The sequence below is a fragment of the Pelmatolapia mariae genome, linkage group LG13 (assembly GCF_036321145.2).
Source record: "Pelmatolapia mariae isolate MD_Pm_ZW linkage group LG13, Pm_UMD_F_2, whole genome shotgun sequence".
In the NCBI taxonomy this organism is placed as follows: domain Eukaryota; kingdom Metazoa; phylum Chordata; class Actinopteri; order Cichliformes; family Cichlidae; genus Pelmatolapia; species Pelmatolapia mariae.
The window spans coordinates 20,550,365-20,574,400 of NC_086238.1; the positions used below are offsets into that span (position 1 = coordinate 20,550,365).

The 24,036-nt window shown below is 40.6% G+C and overlaps 1 protein-coding gene across 3 annotated transcripts in view; it reads right to left on the bottom strand.

Annotated features, from left to right (window-relative positions):
* Positions 1-24,036, bottom strand: part of LOC134640273 (inositol polyphosphate-5-phosphatase A-like) — a 149,569-nt gene that overhangs the window by 92,354 nt on the left and 33,179 nt on the right. For all 3 annotated transcript variants that reach the window (XM_063491950.1, XM_063491951.1, XM_063491952.1), the window contains 3 exons: positions 17,151-17,192; positions 3,951-4,051; positions 3,697-3,784 (listed from right to left, as the gene is read on the bottom strand). In XM_063491950.1, the coding sequence (XP_063348020.1) occupies positions 3,697-3,784; positions 3,951-4,051; positions 17,151-17,192 (231 nt within the window). The remainder of the gene's footprint in view (positions 1-3,696; positions 3,785-3,950; positions 4,052-17,150; positions 17,193-24,036) is intronic.

Genomic DNA, 24,036 nt, shown 5'->3' on the forward strand with positions numbered 1-24,036 from the left:
TAGCAATTATTGGAAAGATGCTTTAAGAGATGTGTGGACTGGAATCTAAATAATTATAATAAATTAGGAAAATGAAAAAAAAAAAAAAAAGCCAAGTCTTTCCTATAAAAAGCTCAATTAGGCTTTGACATTTTTATTTTTGCATTACTTGTCATTATTCATATGTTTAAACTGATTTGGGGGGGGTGGGGGTGGGGGTTAACTTTTCTTTTTTAGCTTTATATTTCTTTACATTTCATCAGTTGTGTTCATGCTTATGACTGAATTATTACAATTCAATATTCTACTTATTTACTGGAAAAAAATCCATCCATTATTCAAAGGAGCATATTGAAATATTTCATTTAAAAAGCAAAAGTACAGATTGTTTGTAAAAATAGCTAAAAACTGGGAAGAAAAGACAAATTTTCTATCATATTTTCTTGATTTAGGCATTAGATGAATCATCAAGTTGCAATATATCAATCACTGCAAGGAAATAAATTGACCGTCTTATTATAGGGCTTCATGCATTCATGTAAACGCATTTATAAATTGCATTCCCCTTTTTAAGAGACACAGAAATGAAGCTTAAACACACTCTCAAACACACACACACATGTTGGCCTTTAACATACACCTCTGACACTACAACACAAATCATCCAAAACAGTCACTCATCTAGTCCCAAAAAACACCCGACACAAACATATATGCATACACATACACGGGTGCATGCAGGAAACACAGCAGCACACACTCACACCGAGTGGAATCTCAGGACCCAGAAATGTGTTCCCACTTACATTATCTGAAAATTGACAAGCGGGGCAGACAACAAACAATTATCCCCAGAGCACAGGGAGGAGGGAACAAAAAAAAAAAAAAAAGATCGAAGACTGAGAAAACAAATAGGGGTGATGTCATCAGAGCTAAATGGCAAGCCCTGTGTGAGAAAGACTGGAGAGTCTATTCATATTTACTGTTGCCAGGATTTCAATATCAACATCATCGAAAGCACATCAGATGTTTCTCTTTCCGCTGACTGACTCACAAAGACGAGCACAAGCTGCCGTCTGTATTTGAGGAAAAATTAAAATATAAAAAATGGGGGAAAAAAAGAAAAGAAAAAAAGGTTAATCCATAGACAAACACCATTAAATAAACAGATCATAATGCTGGGATATTAGCGGCGCTTATGTGAAATGGCAGATAATTAGATTTTGGAAAGGCCAGTGTTTGTAATATTTTTTTGAAAAGAGCAAATGTGACTCAGTGGGTGCTGTGATTTATGAGCGTTTGTGGAGGTGCAGTGTAGCGTGGCGATAACGCACAAAGTACTGAGGAGATCCAAGATAGACGCAGGCAGCGATCACAGACAAACTGGGTCTGGGGGCACGGTCCATAACTGGACAACATCCATATGTTTTTTTATAGTCTATCTACATAATCTCCTGGGAACGCGGAGATCATCATCTGCTGCACCTGCAGCCTGGTCACTATCAGCCATAACGCTACAACATAAAACATGCTTCTATGTGGAGAGAGAGCAGCACTCAATCCTCTGCTGCTGGTGTTACAATTGAGCATTTGGCTCCACCTAGAGGCCACAGAAGCTGTTTAGCAGGAAGAGGTATGGAAAAAGTCATTGAGAAGAAAAGTTATTTTATAAGTGTCATAAACATGTACAAAACAGGACAATTTCTCCACTTTTTTTCTTTTTTAACTGAAATATGCTTTGTTTATAAATCCCAGCTCACGTTTAGGAATCTATGATTTACTAATCAGTACTGAAACAATCCCCAAGCACTTCCAGCCTCAGCTCAGTTGAGTTCCAGATCTCTACTGCCATCTTGTGGTCATCTGCGTTTACTGCAGGTGTTAGGAAAACTGAGCAAGGCTGCTCCTACAATGTGAGCAGTTAACAACGTGAGTGTCATGTATCACATTAGGTGACACTTGGCTGTAGGAACGCAGGTGCAAAGCTGTGTCACAGCTGCTGCTGCGTCACTCCATCTTTCATTTATACACTCATATCAAACCAAAACCAGGTAATGCGGTTGTCCGTTTCCACAGACTCAGCTCATATGTAACAATTATACCACATGGTGTGCAACAGCTTTTTAGTTCATGTTCCATCTACAGAAAACTAACAGAGCAATGCCAACCACCACAGTGTCCTATTTTAGGAGGATATTGTGGTGCCATTTCAGTCACCTATCACAAAATTGCTTCTGCACTGACACGTATCAAATGTTCTTGATAGCATTAGAATTCATATGAAATGTGTAAAGAGCGGGTGGTGGCAGTGGTGGGGTTGTGTGGATCAAAGCATATAGTTTTATATATATGCTGAATTTTTAGCATATAGTTAGGGCTCGATCAAGTGACCCTGAATCCTCCCTTAGTTATGCTGCAATAGGTGTATGCTGCTGGGGGATTCCCATGATGCATCATGTGTTTCTACTTCAGTCACCTTTCTCATTCACTATGTGTTAATAGACCTCTCTGCACTTTTCTCTGTATGTACTATTATTGTAGGCTCTACCTTACAATATAAAGTGCCTTGAGACGACTATTGTTGTGATTTGGTGCTGTATAAATAAAACTGAATTGAACTTTTAAGCTTCAAGCTAAGTTAATGAGAATTTTTTTCATCATTTTTAGGGTACAAACTGTCTGCTAATGGAGTTCTACTTTGATGCAACTAGTCTGAGGTCTGGGGCCTCGCTCTGTGTGAAGTTTGCATGATTCTCCCTGTGCTTGAGTGAGCTCTCTCCAGGTACTCCAGCCATGCACAAGTTAGGTTAACCGGTGACTCTAAATCGCTGTAGGTGTGAATGTGAGTGTGAATGGTTCTCTATCCCGCTGCGTTGGCCCTGTTCTGTGGCTACACATCCTAAGTGTATTAAAGATGATTAAATCCAGTACCAAATCTTCATGTTGAATAATAAAAATAGAATCAGACCAAATGATTGAGCTAGTTAGCCATCCCTATCACAACAGATGTAAGCTTATAACAAACAATCCTTCTTTTTCTGTGTATTTATCATACATGTACTGCTGAAGGAGTGCACAGGAATGGCACTTTGCCTCCTAGCAAGGAAACTCAATATTGTATATTTAGCATTTAGCATAATCCCGGTGAAATCCAATCATCACTAGCATGTAATTCATGCAAGAGAGCCAATGAAAATAAAGCGAACAGTCAAAGCACTCACTGCCTTTTAAGCTGCGTTGACTGATTGACATCAACTTCTGCACTGACGCAAGAAAACATTACACCCTAAGTTAGCAGTGTTTGCTTACCGCCATCAAATGCCACCCACTGAAATCAAGATTTTTTTAATACGATCGATATTGTGACTGAAAAGTAGAAGATCTTTTTTTTTTTAAACAGCTACAACAGCAAATAAATTAACCAAGAATATTTCTTACTCTTTCTCTTTAATAAGTATAAGTGCTTATCAGCTTTGTTAAAGTTTCTGCATTACCATGTTTATACTAACTCAACATTTCCTGCACCTCTTTCATTGATACACATCATTCGACCACTTTAGAGAATAAGTGAGGTAGAAAGAGGGGAACAGAGGGCAACCATCAGAAAAACAAGGAACGAGAGAGAGGGGATGGCAGAGATGGAAATGAGGCAGGAGCGCTTTCACAACAGGGGTAAATCCACACAGCAGCCGATACAATCTATCAAACGCCACTCACTGTGAAATGCTCCTGGGATCTGTAGTTCTCATCGAGGTAGACGCGGGCTCTGCTGTATTCCTTCAAGGCATCGCTGGACAACAGCTCTCTGAGGGACAGAACACACCAGGTCATATATAAACAAAAAAAAAAGTTCAAACTAGCCCAACAAAGTTGAGAAATGACCTAAATGGCTAAAATTTTGCAGCGGGCTGTTGCACGGTCTATAGCACTACAAAAAACTAATCAGACAAATTTATGAGCACAACACTTACTTCACAAAATTATCCACGTGTGACATGGACTCCTCGAAATTCTTCCCACCCACCTCCTGACAATGCAGTGCCAAGAAGTGAGGCTTATGCGACTGTACTGTCTGAAACACAAGACAGAAAAAAAAGCACAGGTGAAAAGAGAGCAAACAGGACAAACAGTTGTGTTTCACTTCATTTTATTTTTTAAGTGGAGTACATCCAGAACAATAACTGCAGCACGCCCATTTTCACACAATAAACAAAGCTAAATTTGAATCATTTATCCAAGCGTAAAAACCTATATGACTTGGCACCTGGGCCTCTACAATTCTTCCTAACGCGACTCTTTGACATGCTACTATATTTACACAAGACAAAGTGCCTTGCTAATTTAGGCAGAAGGCACTTAGTGAGCTTGTTCCACACGCGTAACGCTGGCCCCTCTTCATCTACAACCAGGGATGGGCCTGCAGATCTCTATGTATGTACAGCAGGGTGTGACAGACGCTCACACATCGCCATTAGTGCTGACACCTCACTCAGTGTACCAATAACAACTGCACCGCTCCAGCGATATATCAGATGCTTATTAGAGTTTGGGCAAGACTCCAGGAAACAGGAAAAAAGTGATGATTTTTATTATACGGCTGTGCGCGAGTGTTTTGTTTGTAATCCAAATTGGCTTTGACATCTATAAGGTGAAACTGGTAACAAACACTTCCTGGAAGCTATCTCCCCCTGAGTCACATGACCTCCTATTACACATTGGGAGGTGTTTGTGAGCACCCTGTCAGAGGTGCTCAGAGTGGCTGACTTCTAATGGAAAATCAATACCAGCGAGTGATTTACAGCACTCACAAGCACTCACAGGGTCGCCCCTATGGATGTCAGGCGCGAGCTATACATCATTGTCGCAGTCCGGTGAGTGGTGGGGGCTACAAATGATCCCTGGACCCGAATGGAGCCACGCTACTTCACCAGCTCCCGCCCCCACCTCAGCATTGCATTATGCTCACTACAGGCCCAATCAAATAAAAGTAATGTATGGCAGTAATGCTATGGATTTTCCATCAACCTATGGCTTGTCACTTAGCTCGATGACCCAGGAGCGGGGACCTACAGAGGCCCCAAAGCTGGAAAGATTAGTGCACCTATCAACTCAAGATGGAAAAGGTCACACTCTCAAGGAGCTTACAACTAATGTCGGGCTGGAAAATGGTGCACGCACACTGACGCGCCTGTGCCGTTTTCTATTTATCTTTCCACACTGTAAATTCTGGTCTAGGCGAGCAATCAGACAGAATCCGTGTAGGAATATCATTATCAGGCTCACCAGTGCTATCAGGCCAGAGCCAAACAGCATTGACTGATGACCTTAGTTTCCAAAAGAAAAAAAGAAACCTTCGGACTAGCTTCTAATTAGATATAATTAGATGGTTATTCTGTTGATGTTTGAGAGTCGAGCAGTGACCGACGTGTTGGCGAGCTGCGTACTGAATCTATGACAAAAGATTTTATGCTGCGTAACGATAGTGGAGTGGCGAGGACTGCCTCCGGACAGTGACATCTCCTGAGGCAAGGGTGAGAAAAGCCTGTTTGGCCACATTGACACTACCAACAGAGCGCTCCCATATGGGACCATTTTTCAAACTCACAATGGTGTCAAGACACTGATGTGTTTGATATGAAGGTGTGTCCTCATATCCTCTCTCTCTCTCGAACGCTCCATGACACCATCTGAACTCCGAGGACGCACCCGGGCGTCTAAATGACATATTTGTTTAACTGGAGCGGGAGCCGAGGAGAGATGTGCTGTACCAACAAAGTCAGATCAAAGTCACGATCTCATACTTTACATGTATTCAGATGATGGTCTTAACACAGATGTAGTTTGATCGGGGGAATGAGCATGCATTGTAAGACTCAAAGACAAAACAAAAAGCAAAGAGCTAAAGTGTGCACTGACTAAAACCCGATTATATGAATGAATGTGTTGACAGGAGTGGAGGATTTAACTGGGAAGTAAGGGGTTTTTTCTCATTGTAATTTTGAGTATTCTGAGACATATCATGGCTGTCAATCAAAAACAATGGTCCTAGGTCATAACGTATATTGTCATTTATCACCTTTTTTTCAACTGTAAATTAAGTCCTCAATGTTAAGCTGTTAATATCGGTTTTATCTCATAAGATAAAGTTATCTCACTTCAGTTATTGTTTCGCTGTTTTGTCAAAAAACATAAAACTGAGTCAGTCTGACCTCAGAATGATATCAATTTATTATCAATTTGATATATATCAGCACTTAAATGCAGTCTCTTTCTGATAATACAGTATTTGATAAACTGTCAGAAGTCACTTCTCTGTTGCTGTCTACATAGACATAAATTTACATATAAAAGAAAGTCACATTTGACTTTGAGATCTGCACTCAGAAATCTTCCTGATCTACAGAAATATAACCAGCTAGAAGCCAGCGGAGTCTGTTCTCGATTTGTGCTTATTAACAGACTCATTCAAAATCAGGAAACATGCTGGCAATTTGTCAGACAGCATTTGCAAACTGTCAACAATCTCTATGAGAGTGACCTCTTGTTCATAGTATTTTCAGAGCATTTTAATTTATTTAATAATATATCGAGAAGAAGAAGGCAGCTGGACTCCTTAAGCCTAAAAAAAGTCTAGTTGTTTTCTTTTTCAAGCTGTCAAGATTAGCATGAGCTGGATGACTGAGAATAGCCAGCTCTCGTACTTCACCAGCCCCCACGATTATATGACTGTATGTATGACTACACGGGGAAACAAACTAAGGCCCCAGTCACACAATAAGGCCTAAAGACCAATCGCTGAGGAGGAAAACGTGTATTTCCAGACTGGTTGTTCCTTTGCAATTGTATTGGTCACCAGCAGATTGATGGAGTCACCTGAAGTTTCCAGGGAAGATGCCAACATGTTCAACTACATGCTAAGCAGTTGTGAAACTGAAGAATATAACATAAATCAGAGACCGTTTGCCTACAAAGTAAATGTTTTATGTTTTGCTTAGCAACCAGAAGTTGCCAGGAGGCCTCTGAGTCTGTGTGACTAAGACCCAAGTTAAGTGAAAAATGAGTTATGGGGGGAACGAAACAAAAGTTTATTGCTTCTGAAGTATTCCAAGAGTTTAGGCACCACTGGTCTAGCCACCCTGATAGCCATACAGAAGTTATTTTGCATTGCTGATGGTTGCTAACATATTTAACTGTATGGCAACAACTGCAGCCCTTGACACCAGAAGCACATTACTAAGCACTAACCACTTGACATGAAATTGAGCCAATGTGTCAGAAGTAACCATAATCCTGCCTTTAGAGGCAAAAAAGCACACATTACATTAGCTAGCTATTCATATTTATGCCAAAGCACTTGGCAAACTTGTGTTAATATTGTGTTTTATAATGTGAAAAGGTCACAAGAAGTACTATGCACCAGATATCAACAGAGATAGAGGGCCTTTTATGAGAACTAATCAGAAAAGCCTGAGTCCTATTTCATGGTTCCTTTTTGGAGGTGGGAAACAATCAGAAGGATCAAAGGAGCTTGTACGCTGTCAAACAGCTAGGATTGTTTGTCTTACTGTCCCATTCCAGCACAACCACTAACTGGGAAGAACCCAAAACGGGAAACATTGGGTGTAATCTAGGTTATTAAGTTATTTTTATTAGCAGATTAAATCAAAAGACCATCTCATCCAGTGCATCTGAGACAGCCATGATATGGGGTAATTGGATTTCAGAGACTTATTTTAATTGCACACATTGGTCTATTTAATCAATTAACTATCTGATGCCCTTAAGCACTGTACAAGTATGCAATTTACAGATCACAAGACTGGATGCTGGGATCTCACACAATCACTGGCTTGTGACAGGCCATAGAAGTTTCCAATGCAAATCAGCTGGGGGATTGTTCAATTCAGTGTGGTGCAATGCAAAGCACTGTTTATACTACTGCACCAGCAATGGAGAGATCCCATTTTCACCAGTCTATTGCAAACAAGTGGGACAGGCAAATGAACCTGCTTTGCCTACATGTAAATAACTGAGATGTCCTGACACAGGGTCAAAAGTCTTAATAAAGGATTTGATTCAGTTGCATGAGAGGTCAAGAAAATCAGAAGCAAAGCCTCTGAAAAAAACAAGTAACGGCAGTTAATAGTTCGGCTTTTTCCACTTCACTTAGATTTATAGCATCCAATAAAATGTAACCAGCAGCTTAGTCCAAGCGCCGAGAGTTCACGCTGCCTGTCCATAAAATAAAAAATAAAATTCAGTATCAGGTAGCTAGGATCCCGTCAAATAAAGATTTTTTTAATCTAAAATAACAATTATCTTTTTATGTTTTCGGTTTTACTAAAATTTGCCTTCTTTTGTTCATATAAGTAAAAAGCAAATTTAAAAAATGCGAATGAGTAATATATAATAATATAGTAATATAGTAATAATAACTTTGTATTGTTTCAAGCTTTACATGAGTTAAAACTTTAGGTTCAACAGTACATTCCTATAAATCTCTTGAGTTCTTCTTTTATTCTACTTGTCTCACACATAAGGTGTCTGAAGGCCACCGTCTTTGTTTAACTAAACTTAACTGAACAAAGTTTTGCTCAAAATATGCTTGAGTATCAAACAGCACAACAATTATAAATAAGTCAAGTGCTAAGATTAAATAGAGAACATGAGAAACAAATCACACAAGCATAGAGAGGAACAACTTTTAATTGCATGACAGTACAGTACCTAAGGCAAACATACCTTTGAGCTTCAAGCAAGGTGTGCCGTTAAAATAATTTTTCTTCCTTGAGGAATTTCCGCATGCGATCATTTCGACCATATATAAAAATACAGCACGTAACAAGTTTGGTACCAACAGGTACCAACAATGACCTAGAGCCTTATGGGCCAGTTTTAACAGCTTTTACAGTGTAATTTGTCGTTTAAAAAAAAAATGACAACACTTGTTCCTTACAATCGTTTTATTGAGCAATAGTCGAGGGAGTGTGAAATGCACTGAGCTGCTTTGAAGCAGCAATCCATGCAGCTTTTTGCAGGATTTTTAGTTTTTTCCTGATGACAAAATGGTCCTGTGTGGTAGAAGTGAAGTTTAGTGGATGTGAGACCAAAGTTCGGTATAAAACAAGCTTTGGATTCTTGCCAGGTGAATTCACTGCACGAGTCTTGCCTGTAAACAGCTTTAAACATACAATGTCCTTTTTCCGATTGCAGCCGCTGACAATTTTCATTGAAAAAAGGGAGTAGTGGTTCAGAGTTTCTGGCCAAACGGCAACCAAATCAACTGAGAGCAATGTGTGCTCCAGAAGGATTGTGGCGAGCTGGCCCAGCGAGGCTGATTGTAGTTAACTCTAGCTGTTTCTGCTGGCTGTTCCCAGCCGTGCAAAGTTCAGAGTCTGGTGCTTCTTTCCATGACGTCAGCCGGCAACAGCACAGAGCTGGCATGAGGCTACAGGCCTGCCTGGTTCACACAGGGGCACATCGCTCTCTCTCTCCCTGCATGCTTTTTCGCGCGCGCGCACACACACACACACACACACACACAATGATATCGTCATCTAACGCACATAAGCACGTTGCACAGTGCAAACAGAATTCCTCAACAGCCATAACCAGCACATGCTCTTTACACAAACACACACACACACACACACTTTTTCCTCATGATATCTAAAATTGCTGGCAATCCAGAAATCACCTTTGCATGCCGGTGACAGTGAAAATCAGGGGATAGCAAAACTAAGTTAACAAAGATTTAGAAATTTGCAGAGGAAATGCCGCTGAGTTCATGTTCACCTGTATTTTCTGATTTCTGGAACTTGTTCTACCTTCTACATTAAGAAGAAGCTGTTGTGCCATATGAATAATTTCAGTTGATTAAGAGCAATCATACAAACTGACAAAACTGGAACAGTTACATCTATAACTTCTGTTCCCTGAAGGAGAGGAACGGGGTGCCACAGATAAGTGTATCAAACCCCTGTCTGTCTCGGCTGAAGAAACCTCTATTTACGCCTTTAAAGTGGATGACTTGTGATAACTTCCACACAGCCCCGCTTTCACATATACCCCGTCATCACAGTCATCCTTTTTTGATAGCCACTCTTCACAAGCTAAGCTGTGCGACAGGGCAATCTCGTTTTGTACCTCGTTCCTCTCCTTCAGGGAACATAAGTAATAGATGTAACTGTTTGTTCCCTTTCAGCCAATTCGCTTGGTACAACACATAAGTATGACATATATATATATATATATATATATATGCATCCCACAGAGATCCCACCAAACTGGAGTCGGACCAGTCAGTGCGTGGTAGACACAGCAGAAAGGACAGCAGCCAAAGACAAGTCCCATGCAGGACCTAACCACAGGTCTTAGCCAGCGAACTCCTTTAATGTATGGCACCAGGGGCACCTGGCGTCACCCTGTTAAAGCCAATATGACAAGCAGATATCGCTGCTAAATAAACCTTAATTATAGAAAACGAACGGCCCCTATCCAGCAGCTCCTGGAGGAATGTACAAAAATCCACAATAGAGCACTGGAATGAAGTGTGCCAGTCCTGGCACCATTGCTCGAATGCTTGCTATGTTTAGGCATATAAGCCTCTAGTGGATGAGGTCCTAGCACTCTAGACTGTTGCTACCATGCTTGGGGGCAGACCCTTAGCTATCAATTAAACCTCTCAGCAGTTAAGAATGAAGGCGCCACAGATCCAGGTACGGATGAATCACTTCTTCTCCTGGGAGAGAAGGTCCCTGTGGAGAGGAAGCTCCCAAGGCCTTGCTGCTAACAGACTGATTATCTCCGCATATCACGACTTTGTTGGCTACCAAGGGGCCACTAGAATCAGGGAAAGACGATGCTGAGCCACTCTCTCAAGAACAAAAAATATATTTTCCTTTGGGGTAAATGCATAAAGGAGCACGTCTGGCCATTAGTGCGCTACTGCATCCATGCCTAGGGGTGCATTGTGGTCGACTATGGAGAAGAACTGGGGCCAAATAGATCCCAAAACTGGGCCACTATCAAAGGGTGAAACCTCCATTCTCTCACCAGACAAAAACCCCTGGAGAGAAGGTCTAGTCCCAGGTTCAGATGGCCCGGAACATGGGTGGCTCTTAGAGACAGAAAACCAGCAGTGCACCATAACAGCAGAGAGCAAGACAGCTTTAAGAGGGGACGGGAGCATGTCCCTCCCTGACTGCATGTAAGAGTCCACTGTTGAACTGTCCATCCTGACTAGGACATCCTGGCCCCTCAGAACTGGAAAATCTTTGCTTTGCTTCGGTTTGGTGTTCATTCCAAAACACAAAGACTGCACAGCAAGACTTGAAATTAGCACTTCGCGGGCAGGCTATTCACCAACTGCACAGAGGAGGCTAGCACAAACAGGGGCAGATAAGCTACAGAAGCAGACAACGGAGCTAACAAGCAGCAGCTAACTAGCCCAACTTACCAGGGGATTTTTTTGCAAGGTGAAAAGCTACGTCTGCTACGTCTACACTAATCCGGATAATTTTGAAAACGGTATTTTCATCTAAAAATGCTCCGCGTCCACACTATCGTTTTCATCCACACTGAAAACGCTATGTTCCTGTACTGCGCATGCGTGAAACGTAACACGATTTACTTTCCGGCTCTTTGAAACGTGGCAGCAAAATGTCAAGGAAAAGTGCCGAGTTTTATCTGGAGCTATCTGGAGCATATACAAACTGATATTAATCTTTTAAAGGGCTGTCAAAATTGAGAGCAAACAAAACAACTGCTGTACAATGCTGTCCGCAATCTTAGTTGAATTGGTCACATTAATGCATCATGTGACTAAAATGCGTCATCGTTTTCGAAAGCCTCCATTTTCGCAGTCCACACTGCGATGCGAAAACGGCGTTTTCAAATTTATCCACTTTGGAGAGCATTTTCAAAAACCTCTGTTTTCCTTGACCAAAAATGCTGACGGAAAACCAAAACGGAGAGAAAAAGATGCGTTTTCAAACGGAAAACGTATTAGTGTGGACGTAGCCTCTGATGTGCAGGCGGGCCATGTGCAAGTCATCGCAACTCATCCGCCTTGAAGGCGTGAATAGAGAGGTTTCTTCAGCCAGGAGACGTGGGGGCGTGATATCCCTTACTTATGTGTTGTACCGAGTGAATCAACTAAAGGGGAACTCAGATATTCGAAATAATTTTCAGGTTCAGAGCCGGTTAAACCATAAATTAATTGCCTGAAACTATTCGATCTGGTTTTGGTTTCATTGTTTTCATTGTCCTGTTTCTTAATTTAGATGTCTGAAGGGTTGAGGATACATTCCATGCTCGTGCTTCTATTTTGTTTATCAAAAACATGACACTGTAGCAACAGGGCCTGGTATCCTGGTTGCCTGGCATATATTTATTTTAATATATTTTTTCTCCTGTTTGCTTAGTACAACACAGTACAGACATTCAAAGTCATGAGAAAAAAGTCTGTGTGAATCTTCTTGTAGAAATAAATGATAATGTGTCCCGGTGTTAACTGCTTTAGGTAAACTTATGTCACAAGCCTGCATAACATATACAGTCATCTGAGAATGATTTGAGGTGGCTTGCAACTACAAGCAGTATCAAATCGTATTTTCTGTTGGAAATGCCATCCTAAACTGTGGCCTGGCCCGGATGTACCCCTCATCTCATGACTTTGACTATTGTCTACAGTACAGGGTTACAAAACCTTAGATCAGGGCTATAACTTTAATGGAATCGCAATAGCTAAGGCCTTAGAACACAATACACCAAACATAGCTTTAGTTTTGTTTTTGTGTTTTTTGGTATTTTTATTTCTGCTATGGAAGTCATGAGGAAGGTCCTTCTGTTGATTTCAGGTGACATAAAGAAGACTTGATGAATCTTAGTGGTCTTACAAATATACCCGTAAACCTAATCAGGAATACTATTCTTTGCCTCTTGGTTACTACTCTTGCATCACATTCAGTCTGTTTGATGAGATTTTCCTTGTACACAAGGAAGTCCCCAACTGCTATCATTGCACTGCTGGTACACTGAAATAAGATCCATATTTATGGAGCACGGTGCAAAGCACAGTTACAAACCTTCGCTATTATTTTCATGCCCCCATGTCCTTGTAACAGTTTCTGCATATGCAACAAACTGTATACTTGTTTGAAGGAGAACAATAAAGTGTGCGTGTGTGGGTGTGTGTGCATGTGTGTGCGTGTGTGTGTGTGTGTGTGTGTGTGTGTGTGTGTGTGTGCGTGTGAATGTGTAGGTGTGTGTCCACTGGGTGAGTCTGGAATATTTATAGCAAGGAACCAGTGCTTCGTAGGAATAGTAAATAAGACGTGTGTGTTTTTCTTACGCATGTTTGAAGTGTCATTTATTGACTCAGTTTGAACTAACCACTTTTAGGGCTACTCCCATCCACACTGTTTCTCTTTCCACACACACACACGCACACAAAAAGTGGAAGGAAAATAAAACAAAAGAGAAGCTGATGAGTTGAGTGACATTTTATGCTTAAATATGTGAAAATGTATGCAAAAGGAGCCAACCAGCATAGTAAAGAGCTTAGTCAAAACATCCATCCATCATGCAGCATATCAAGTCCTCTTCATTTATTTATCAGCATGCAAAAAATATCTTAAAAAATATCACATTAGGCCACTTTCCACCGTAGAACCTTGCAGGGAAATCCAGTATATACTGCCTGCATATGTGTGTGCTCTTTGCACAGGAACCGAGGATGACATTTTGGGGATAGAAGTCATCTCTGCTATAAAAGCAGACACAAAGAGCCAGCAGCTTCACTGTTTTGGTGTTGGAAGTTAATGGCACCTACCTGTGGCAAGAAAGAGCAACCTTCAGTGGCTGAAATATTAAGCCAAAGCAGAAGCACTGCGAGAGATTGACTGAAAGCGAGTCAGTCCCAAAAGCCTGCTACATAAAACTAGCTCTTGTCTTTTATAACTTCTCACTTGTTTAAACTGTATCAAATTTATAATTTAGCTGAGTCTGTGTTGAGCTATAACATCAACTAGTTCAAACTGGATCTGTGGTGTCATTGTCTTTTGGAGCAAATACAATTATGTGACAAAGAAAAAACCTACATTGCTATATGGTTAACTTTACTACCAGGCCACCCAAGAACATTACAGTATTTAAACTGTATGCTACCATAGCACAAAATAACAGGCATCCCCATCTCCAGACAATCGCAATTGAACATGGGTTGACTGAAATCAGTCAGGCAGATTGGTCAATGATTGGAACATGTTACAATCAATCTGACTCAATGAGCACAAAACGTCTCTTTGCAACAGGGGACTTGATATATTTTGGTTATGTTTCAATTTAAAAGCAAGGCTGCAGAGCCGTCCTGCAGCAACAGAATTTATGAATGTTCAATTTATGAATTGTAGGAGGTTCTGTCTTGTCTCTTTATTTCAGATTTTACATTTTTGCTCATTTATCACAGTTAATCATCCCATTATCACAAAAACATTGCGTGTAACTGTTAGCTTGACCCCATTAAATCTCAAACTGTTTCCATCTTAATGCCGTTTTATCACCAGCTTGACACACAAAAGACGCTTTGAAGACAGAAACTGACTGCAAGTGGTCACAGACCCGGTCCCCTGTCTTCGAAACAACTACTTCAGACATCACAAGATCACAAGTTGTTGCACAAGTTGATCACAAGTACGCAATGTGCAACTGACTGTAGCATTACAAAGTTTATTAGCATTAACTATTAACTCCTCCCTCATCTATATTCTAACTCCAAATAACCTCAACAGTGACCACTACAGTGTTAAAATCTAGGCATTAAAAATGCTAGTCTTCAAGCAAATGGGTGGGGTCACAGTGGTTATGTACCAAGTTCCTGTTAAGGCTTCTATTATGAATGTGGTGTAGACAAACAAGATAATGCAACGTCCTGGAATAAAGATCCTTCTTATCAGTGTAAAGAAGTGAAGCAGCCCGAGTTCGATTACTTACTTCAATAGCATTGTTCAATACACCTATATTCTCTTATAAGTGCTGACAGTGTTTTCTAAACACTTTTTTAAAAAGTAGTAAAAAAAAAATCTTGAAATCTTAAAACTCAAAGGCCTCAAAGAGCTCAAAGAGAACATTTTCCAAAGTCATCATACCAGTGTACAGCTGTTCATTCATCCACGAGTAAACAGTGCAGGAATTTGGTTTCATGAAAAATGAACGTCTGTTTCACACGCAGTTATTGTAGGCGACTGGAAAACTGCTCCTACTGATGAGTAACCTCACATCACCTTCTACCCATTAGGAAAAACAAAACTTTTTCTCACCTATACAATCAGAGCTTTGTCTATTTTTGTGTTGTACACGTAATTGACCTCTACACAGGCAAGGCAGGATCCTTGGCCTCACCTGCTGGACACCTCACACATTGGTACTGCATCAGATTACAGATATTGATGGCTGTAGCACCCCCGCGGCCGGAGCACAAATCATTATGGGCCATTCAGCCTGAAAGCAGTGTTGAGTAACATTACAAGAATTGCTCAATTACGGCCATCCCTGCTGATAAATATGGAAATTGATCTATTTCAATTCTCTGTATCATCCTCTTCACTTTCTTCCTAGAAGTGATTCAGGGTGGGGTTTTTTGGTTTTTTGTTTTTGTTATTTGTCTTCTTTAGTTTCTATCTAACTTTCATTTTGTCTCATCATGTCTGTACATTAATCAAGTTTCACCAGATTTTACTTTAATTGCTTGATACCATCATTTTATTTTCTCAAGCATGAAATCTTCTCTCTCCGAGTATAAGGATATATGATATATATTTTTCAATATTTCCAAAGATGCTATATTCTTATGCTTTTTTTTTATATTTATGAGGGCAGGTTTGGTAGAAAGGCTCACAATCATGTTACACATTGCACTACAAATGAGAGAACATCCTGTGTGATGTTTCCACACAGATTAATTATATACAACAAAAATTCAATAGCAAAGGTATCTTGTATGCCTCTCAAATTATGTTTGGTCCAACAGAAACTGAAATGTTCGTAACATGTCCCTTCAATCTGTCAGGAAATCACATTTCTCAGAGCGATGAGCCAATCCTTCTATTGTATTTGCTTCTGGCAACATTTAAGGAATCCGTTCCAACATTCAGCATGTAGAAGAACTCTGGCGTCATTTTTTAGAGTTGCCTGGAAAACCCTACTTAACACCTTACTTAGGTTAGCTTTCTTCCACTTGGAAATCTGGATATTTTACAAGAACTCCATCCCAGATTTCAAAGAGGCACACACTAACTCACTAAGCTGAAAACTGCTCGTCTGAATCTAAGTCTGGAAAGTTTACTGCCCTGTATGAGCATATATTTAGCGCTTTAATAAAAAGAGATTGGAAAATGTATTTGAGCATTATTTTTACCCTTTTGATGTGTAAAATACATTGATTGTGTGCAGAATTATGGTAACAGCGAAACTGCATGTGTCCCTCTCTGCTCTCTTTCAGACAGCAGCTAAGAGGTCTAGCTGCCTCATTTCCCTTAACCCAGTGGAAAGAGTTGTGGTTAGTCAGGGGTTCCTATGTAGATGAAAAGGTAAGATATGAAACATGACTGAGCGCGAGCTTTTGCCTATTGAAAAAAAAAAAACAATACAATTAGAGAGTGAAAATAACCCTAGAGCTAAAACTAACTTTAACCTGTACGATTTAAAAAAAAAGAGGTTTAAAGGTTCATTGAAACTTTTGATAAAGATAAAATTGTATCATAAGTTGAAGCAGATTAAAGCTAGATTTCAAGACAGCAGCCATACGAAGCACATTACTTCATTTGACTTGATCTATAGCTTCAGTTTAAGAGAAAAATCCCAGACTATCCTTAAAGTTTGTGGTGATTGTCACATGAGAGCACTTGAAGCTATAGAAACACGTGATGGTAACAGTGCGTCGACTGTTCTGCTATACTGTAATCCACTTTGTGTGCTTTTAGGGGGGGGAAAAAGACCTTTTGTCAACTAGTCTGTTTTATTTATGAGTTTAACTCATTATTGTACGGGAGGGTTCAGGCCATGTGGGGCATTCTGAAACCTGTAGGCATGCTGATGGTGTTTCCAACAGTCAACAGTTAAGCCCGAGTTACTCAGTGGATTAAATGCATCAAGTATTTGATTTCTCTTACCTGGTAAAACTCCCTCAGCCATGTCTTCTGTAGATTTTCAAGCTGGAAACAGAAAAAAAGACAAAGAGTTAGCAACATAATACTTTAATACCAACGCTTAATCCGTAATACTTTATCTCAAAATAACAATAATACTAGTTGGTGTCGTTTCACTTGTCTGTGCACTAGATGAGAAGAGCCATTCCCTTTTGGATCTGGTTCCTGCTCAGCATTTTCATAAAGCGTCTTGTCAAACCTTTGAACTTTTTTATCGTTTCCTTCACCAGTTAAATAAAAAATACTACAGGTCAGCTGAGTTTACATAAACTCAATGTGCTCTTCTGAGGATGTTTTCAAAGACAGTGCAGTGTTGCAGGTCACAGACAAACCACAAGCAGACTATGTATGTAGTACATCAACCAACAAGGTGAAATGACTGCAATACAATCACACGTGAAAAATAAGGTAAAGATGAGTCAAGTACTCATCATGAGTATGCTGCATTTCACAATGACATTAATTTATGCTTTATATTTACATATTTATATTCAAGTATGTACATGTTATGAAATCTGAAGATTACATATCTAAACTCAATGATGCACACATTGAATGAGCAGATTTATCACTTGATTTGGATTCCCAACTCTTTCACCATAAAGGTTACACTGAAACAAACCAGAGTATCCATGTCAATAATCAACTGCTTACTTCTGTTGTCTTAACTATAAACTAAAAGTATTTCTTTTACAGGCGTGGAAAGATCCCCAACACCAAATTTATTATATGTGTAAAAGATGCAGTGCATGCACTGAGAGGACCCTGCTTTAATCCACTTACAGCATCTTTCTCTCAGGGTCAAAAATCCTGACAGATCATCCACAAACCTCTCGCACTTCTTCTTTTCCTCACCTCCCTTTGCTCTGCCTCTATCTGTCATTCTCTCTGTCTTCCACTTTAAAAGGCTATTCGCAGACCTGGACTTCATTTGGTTTGTGCAGTGGAAACAGAAACAGGGCCCTGGGCAGTCTACCATTTATGGAGAGATCTCCCTATGTCGATAACTAGGTCTGATGAACGGCTGTGTGTGTGTGTGTGTGTGTGTGTGTGTGTGTGTGTGTGTGTGTGTGTGTGTGTGTGTGTGTGTGTGTGTGTGTGTGTGTGTGTGTGTGTCGTGTTGGGGAGTTTGTCCTAACAAGACTAGTCTATAATAAGAATACACAAGAGATCTGCTGGCTCCGTTGGTATCTGTAACAAAGCCCTAATATATTACAGAAGTAGGTGATGTGAGCTTGGATGGCATGAGGGCTCGGAGAGAGGTTTATATCTGAAATCATATCTACATGCTGTTACTGGGCGAAAAAAAAAATAATGCAGCTTCTCTTAACTTTTTTCTTACTAAAAATCAAGACACACCAATGCCAACTTCCCAAAACAGCGGCACAATGACATCTTTTTGTTTTAGATAATAGTTCAACAAAAAGGCTACTATAGTTTAGAAGATCTTCCGCTTAGCATTAAGGCTAGCTAGCCTCTAATAGTGTTTGTTTAATTTTTATAGATACAACTGTGTGAACGAGTCACTTTGTGGGGTTCGAGGTAAATATTTCCAGCCTAACAGTTTATCCCATTCATCCAGTACTTAGATAAACAACATCTTCGGCTAACGTGAAGATTTCCCGGCAACTTCACTGTAACTCTGACTGTTGCCTGCCAAGAAGCCGTCAGAAAACCACAAATTAACTACCTTTGGATAAACAGGACTGCAGAGGTATTGATAGCAAATAGCTAAACTTAGTCTAGCTATTGCAGACACATTATATGAGAAACACGACACTGAAAGATTCCTGGAAAAAAAGATAACTGAAAGATAACCTGAAAGAGAATTCTGCAACAGCAAAGATGATGGTAGGAGTAGACTTGTGACATGAAGGTTCCCAGGGAACAGTGAGGTTAAGTTTCATTCAAATAATGCTTTAAAATAACTGAATTGAACATAAGAGTCTTCAACTTGGCAAACCACTTCTAGAAAGGCACTGAAGACTTGCTTACAGGTTTCAAGCTAAGCTAACTAACTTGTTTAGCTATGCAATTTACACAGCCATCATAAGAGAGACATTAACTTCCTCATCTAAGCCGTCAGTCACATAGGCTTAGAGACCTGTCAGCAACCCCTAGCAACCTCGGTATTGCAACCTCTGTATTACCAACACCAGTTGGTGAGTGGCTGCAAGATGGTGCTGGTGCTGGACCTCCATACAAGTTGTGGTTCCTGACAGATTGATGCGATCACCATTCGTTTGCATGGAAGATGCAGACTTATCTGCAAACATTCACTAAATAACCTCAGAGCAGCAGTGAAACAGAGAATGTTCACCTTCAAAGCAAAGTTATTCTTTACCAATTTTTACACTGAAGGCCATCAGTCTCTAGCAAACAAGCTGGCATCTTATCGGCCGACCTCAGCAACCACAGGAAGGTTTTTGATGCACCACTGTATACCTGTTAATAACCAATTTCACCTTGAGACTCCCAGCAAACCACCAACCAGTGGGGGAATACACATTTTCTCGTAGCAACCGTGGTCACCGTGGGGGTCACTAACTGGTGCTTAGGCCTGCGTGACTGGGAGTTAGTAATCAATTTCACAGCAATTGCTAACAACCGCAGCAAACGGTCAGAAATAATTATTTTTCCCTAGAGACCGGTGGTTGCCAGGCAGACATTGACCCGTCTCTTGGGCTGTGTGACTGGGCTCAAACATTGAGGAACAAAACCAATAACGCAATGCAAGCAAATAGTTCATTCCAGAAATGGTATGATTTCCTGAATATTTAAGCAAGCAATGATACACCTTCACTCACCAAAATACTAACTGACTAATTACTGGAGCAAACACGCATCCCTGGTGACATTTCCAAGGGCACCTAAATGTCTCAGAACTTACTAAGTGTGTGTGTATGTGCACCATCATCCTGGCCTCAGCCAGATCAGACAGAGCACAGGTCTATATAAGGACATGAGCAGTGGACCTTGTCATTAGTCACATGGATGGAGGAAGAGAAAAAGAGAGCAAGGCAGAGACAGGCACAGACGAACAGAAAGGTTCAAATCATTTGCCAGCTTACCATCTTAAGGCTGCTGTGAGGATTAAAACCTTTTTCTCAAGTTCAGATCTCAGTGCCCTTAGGTGACGGCGTCATGCAGTAACATGACAGCTCTTGATGATATGTGCTGATATTTTTGGCTCTTTCCATTGGTTGTTTCTCACAGGACCACTGTTAGCTGCACTTACTGCAATTTCAAAGGTTTCCTGTGTTCACACTCATATCGCTCAGACACTCAGTAACAAAGAGAGTGCAGCGGCTGTGAATTTAATCTCTCTAAAAGATCTTTCTGAGTGAGGACTTTGCACGTAGGGGTCACCATGGTACCGCCACCTGATTTATAAAGAAGTTTGAAGGCATCTTATTTGGGAAATATACGTCCTAGATCAACCAGTAACAGGCGCTCGGTCATGTAGATATCCATCCAGAGGTTTTCTAGAGCACTCTGATGTGCAGCAGAGATGTGTGGTGGTTCTGGGGAACAGATGTCTGCCTTGCAAGGACAGCTCAGAGGAGGACCGGTAGTTCCTCGGAGGCCCGAGCCCTGGAGAGAAAGTGGGCTAATAGTAAAAGGAAAGGGAGGACAAACTGAGTCTATATCTGTAGCCTCGGCACTCTGCCGTCCGCCCTCCTCGTATCAAAAGTTAATTTGCAGTTAATTAGAACGTGGGGCTATACAGGCAAAGAGGTAAAAATAAACCCACTCCATCCCCAGCCTCTCCACCATGTACACCTCCTCTTCCTCCACTGGTGCTTTCACTAGCTTAGTTCTCTCCACCTCCTCTGTGTTTTTTGCCCATGCCTCTGTTTTCTCAGTCGATGGCCTACTTTTCAGACAGCGTGGGGAACTAAGAGACTCTGCCTGGGTTTTAAGTGGAAATCACTGTTTAACAGTGTTTTACTTTTTCATAGGTTTGTCAACAGTGTAAAACTGTTGAGTGATATAAGTGATAACGGAGCAAAACTGCGTTGGAGCCATGACAAAAGATTGGGCTAAATCTTCTCTACTTCATCACATGAACGCCGTTTGCACTCGAGTGGTACAGATAGAAAAAAAAAAACAGAAAGGGGACTTTCAGTATGACCGGGTGTACCCTCATTTTCCTTTTCATTTCGATATGATAGTGAAATCTAAAAACTTGAGGCCTATCGCTTCTTCTTTAAAGTAGGACACTATCACAGTACTTCTTTAGGGCACTGGCTGTAGGCTGAGTATCTTGTGACAAGATATTTGCAGATTGCAAATAACCAATCTTTGAATTGAACAAATACCATGCAAAGCACTCTGGCTGGGCATGCTGATAGGAAATGTGGTGTCACACTGACATCTGAAAAGTGAAGAGACAAGAGAACTTACCGCCCAAACTACAAAACTGTTGACGTCTTCGTCCTTTCACTGTTGACACAGTGACATTCCTAAATAAATTAAATTGAAATCACTGACATGTAAAGTAAAGAAAGCCATCTACAAACTTATGTGAAACATTACAAATTTGGACACTTGCTCTCTATGAGATGCTGAAAAGCTGGGGCCAGGCTGCCACTGGACGTTCCCTAATTCATGTCACATTGTTTGGGCTTTTTTATAGTGTTTGTGCTCTTCTTATCCCCTTACCCCAAATGGAAGAAGCACAAAGCTGACCTTCATGAACCTCCTAGTTCTTTTAGATGTTTCTTCATGTTTTTTTGTCTTTTCTACACAGTGTATCTTCAAAAAAATCACTGGGTTTGCCTTAATAGTACTGCAAACTCTTTGCTTTACTACTGAAGTGAAACAGCACTATAGAAATAACTGAACTGGAGTGAATAAAACAGGATACAGCAATTAGAAAACAAACTCAGACTGCACAAGCAAGACAAAGCAAAAGTATCGGCATGACTAGACCCCACCAGATGTTTTTTGGTGAGTGCGTGTTTCCACTGAAGTGATGCTGACCTAAATAAATAAAAAGGGCGGCTGCACTAAAAAATAAAACTAAAATAAAATGCTTGCATTTCTCTAACAAAAGCTGCAAGCTGTATCGTTTTGCAGAAATTGAAGGGTAAAGTGTGGTGATCTCCACTCACAGGAAGTGGTTAATCAGAGGGGAGGCTAACTCACTCTAGATCATGCTGACAAAGACTTACAGTATACTAGCAGGAATGTCATCAGCATGTAAGATATATACATTGACTGTCGCTCTTGCATTGGTACGTATGCATTTGTTAAACAGTAACATGAAGCTCTGCTGTTGTAGCAGAGGTCACGGCCTTCAGTCTTCTACAGAATCTTGGGGATCGTCACCTGAAGCATGCGCATACACACACACACACACACACACACACACGAATTCTTTGGCTAGAATTAACCAGCACAGCTCCGTATAAAAGCAGGCTGTTTAAACTGCAACTGTGGGGAAATTACGTCAAGGCCGGTCCAGTTAGACCCCCATGGTGATCTGCTGGCAACACATGGTCACCACATGAGTTTCCTCCTTCACAGCCCACTCTTTACACTCCAAGTAATCCCTGTGATGTTTTCTCTTGGCCTTATTTTCAGCCGCAGTGTTATTATTTTCATTAAGGCCCTCTGAATACTAAGTTTGGCCATGCTCGTGGCTCAGCTGTCTGTTATTTCCTGCCTCATCCTTCTCAACAGTTGCCATCCCCAACAGGCTCTGACTTTCTACAACCAGACTGGCATGGGGGAAGAAAACAGCAATTAAAAAAAGGATCTTCTCTCTGCTGCTTGCAACCTCTGTAATTGAAAAGAAGAGAGCGAAGATGAGGAGTCTTAAAAAAGCAACGGTTGCTTGGTTACACCTGGCACTAATACCAGACACGCACAGGTCTACCACAGAAAAAAAACACGGGAGGTACAACTTACAAACCAAGGAACAGTATGACTCTTTACAGCTTTGCTTGTAACACAAATACACATAAACCTCAACTAAATATATGGACTGTGAGTCAAAAACGATTCACTAAAAGGGTCTACTTTTCACTTCGTTTTGCAACAACGCTCCCTTAATGAGAGCAGTTATCTGCCCAAGCCAGAGGTCTAAATGATCATCAGTTTGAGGGCCTCATCACTGACCAAGACATTACCTTTGCCCTGCTACATTACGGCAACAGTCGTAATTCACTTTAAGTTCAGTGGAAACCAAGAAACCGCATGTATAGCTTACTTCCTAAACTTTCATCTAAAAGTCAAGCTTTTACAACACAAGCACATAGTTTCACAACATTACAGCTTCCTTAACGCTCACCCCAGAGTGCTGGCACAAACAGCGTTCTCTGCTCCTTACCTTCACAGCACTGAACAATCAGCGTGCTAATTTATGTTAGGATACCGTAAACCAAGTACACTTACCTATAACTTTACCATGACATGAAGTATAGCCACAATACAGATGCAACAGTCATCAACATTTACCATGTGCATGCATCAATGGAATAAGACTATTGGCCAGTATGTTTGATGTTTCTCTGTTGATTGGCCTTTTTAGGAGGAGAGGCAGAACAAAGATGGTGGTCTTCCTTAAATTTCTATTCAGGATTCTTCTTATATATGAATGTGTCTGCTGACTTGTGGAAAAAATGATGAAACTGCTGTTTTAAAACAAAAAGACATTTTACACTGTATTGTTAATGGATTGGTAACATAAAAAATTCCAAATTATTACTAGTATGCAGTGGTCAAATTAGGTGTTATGTGGTCACAACTATTGAAAAAACTTAACACTATAAGAAAGATAGCCCTAAGATAAGATAATCAAGTGTGTTTGTGTACAGTATAAAGAAAATTGTCAGGAACACCA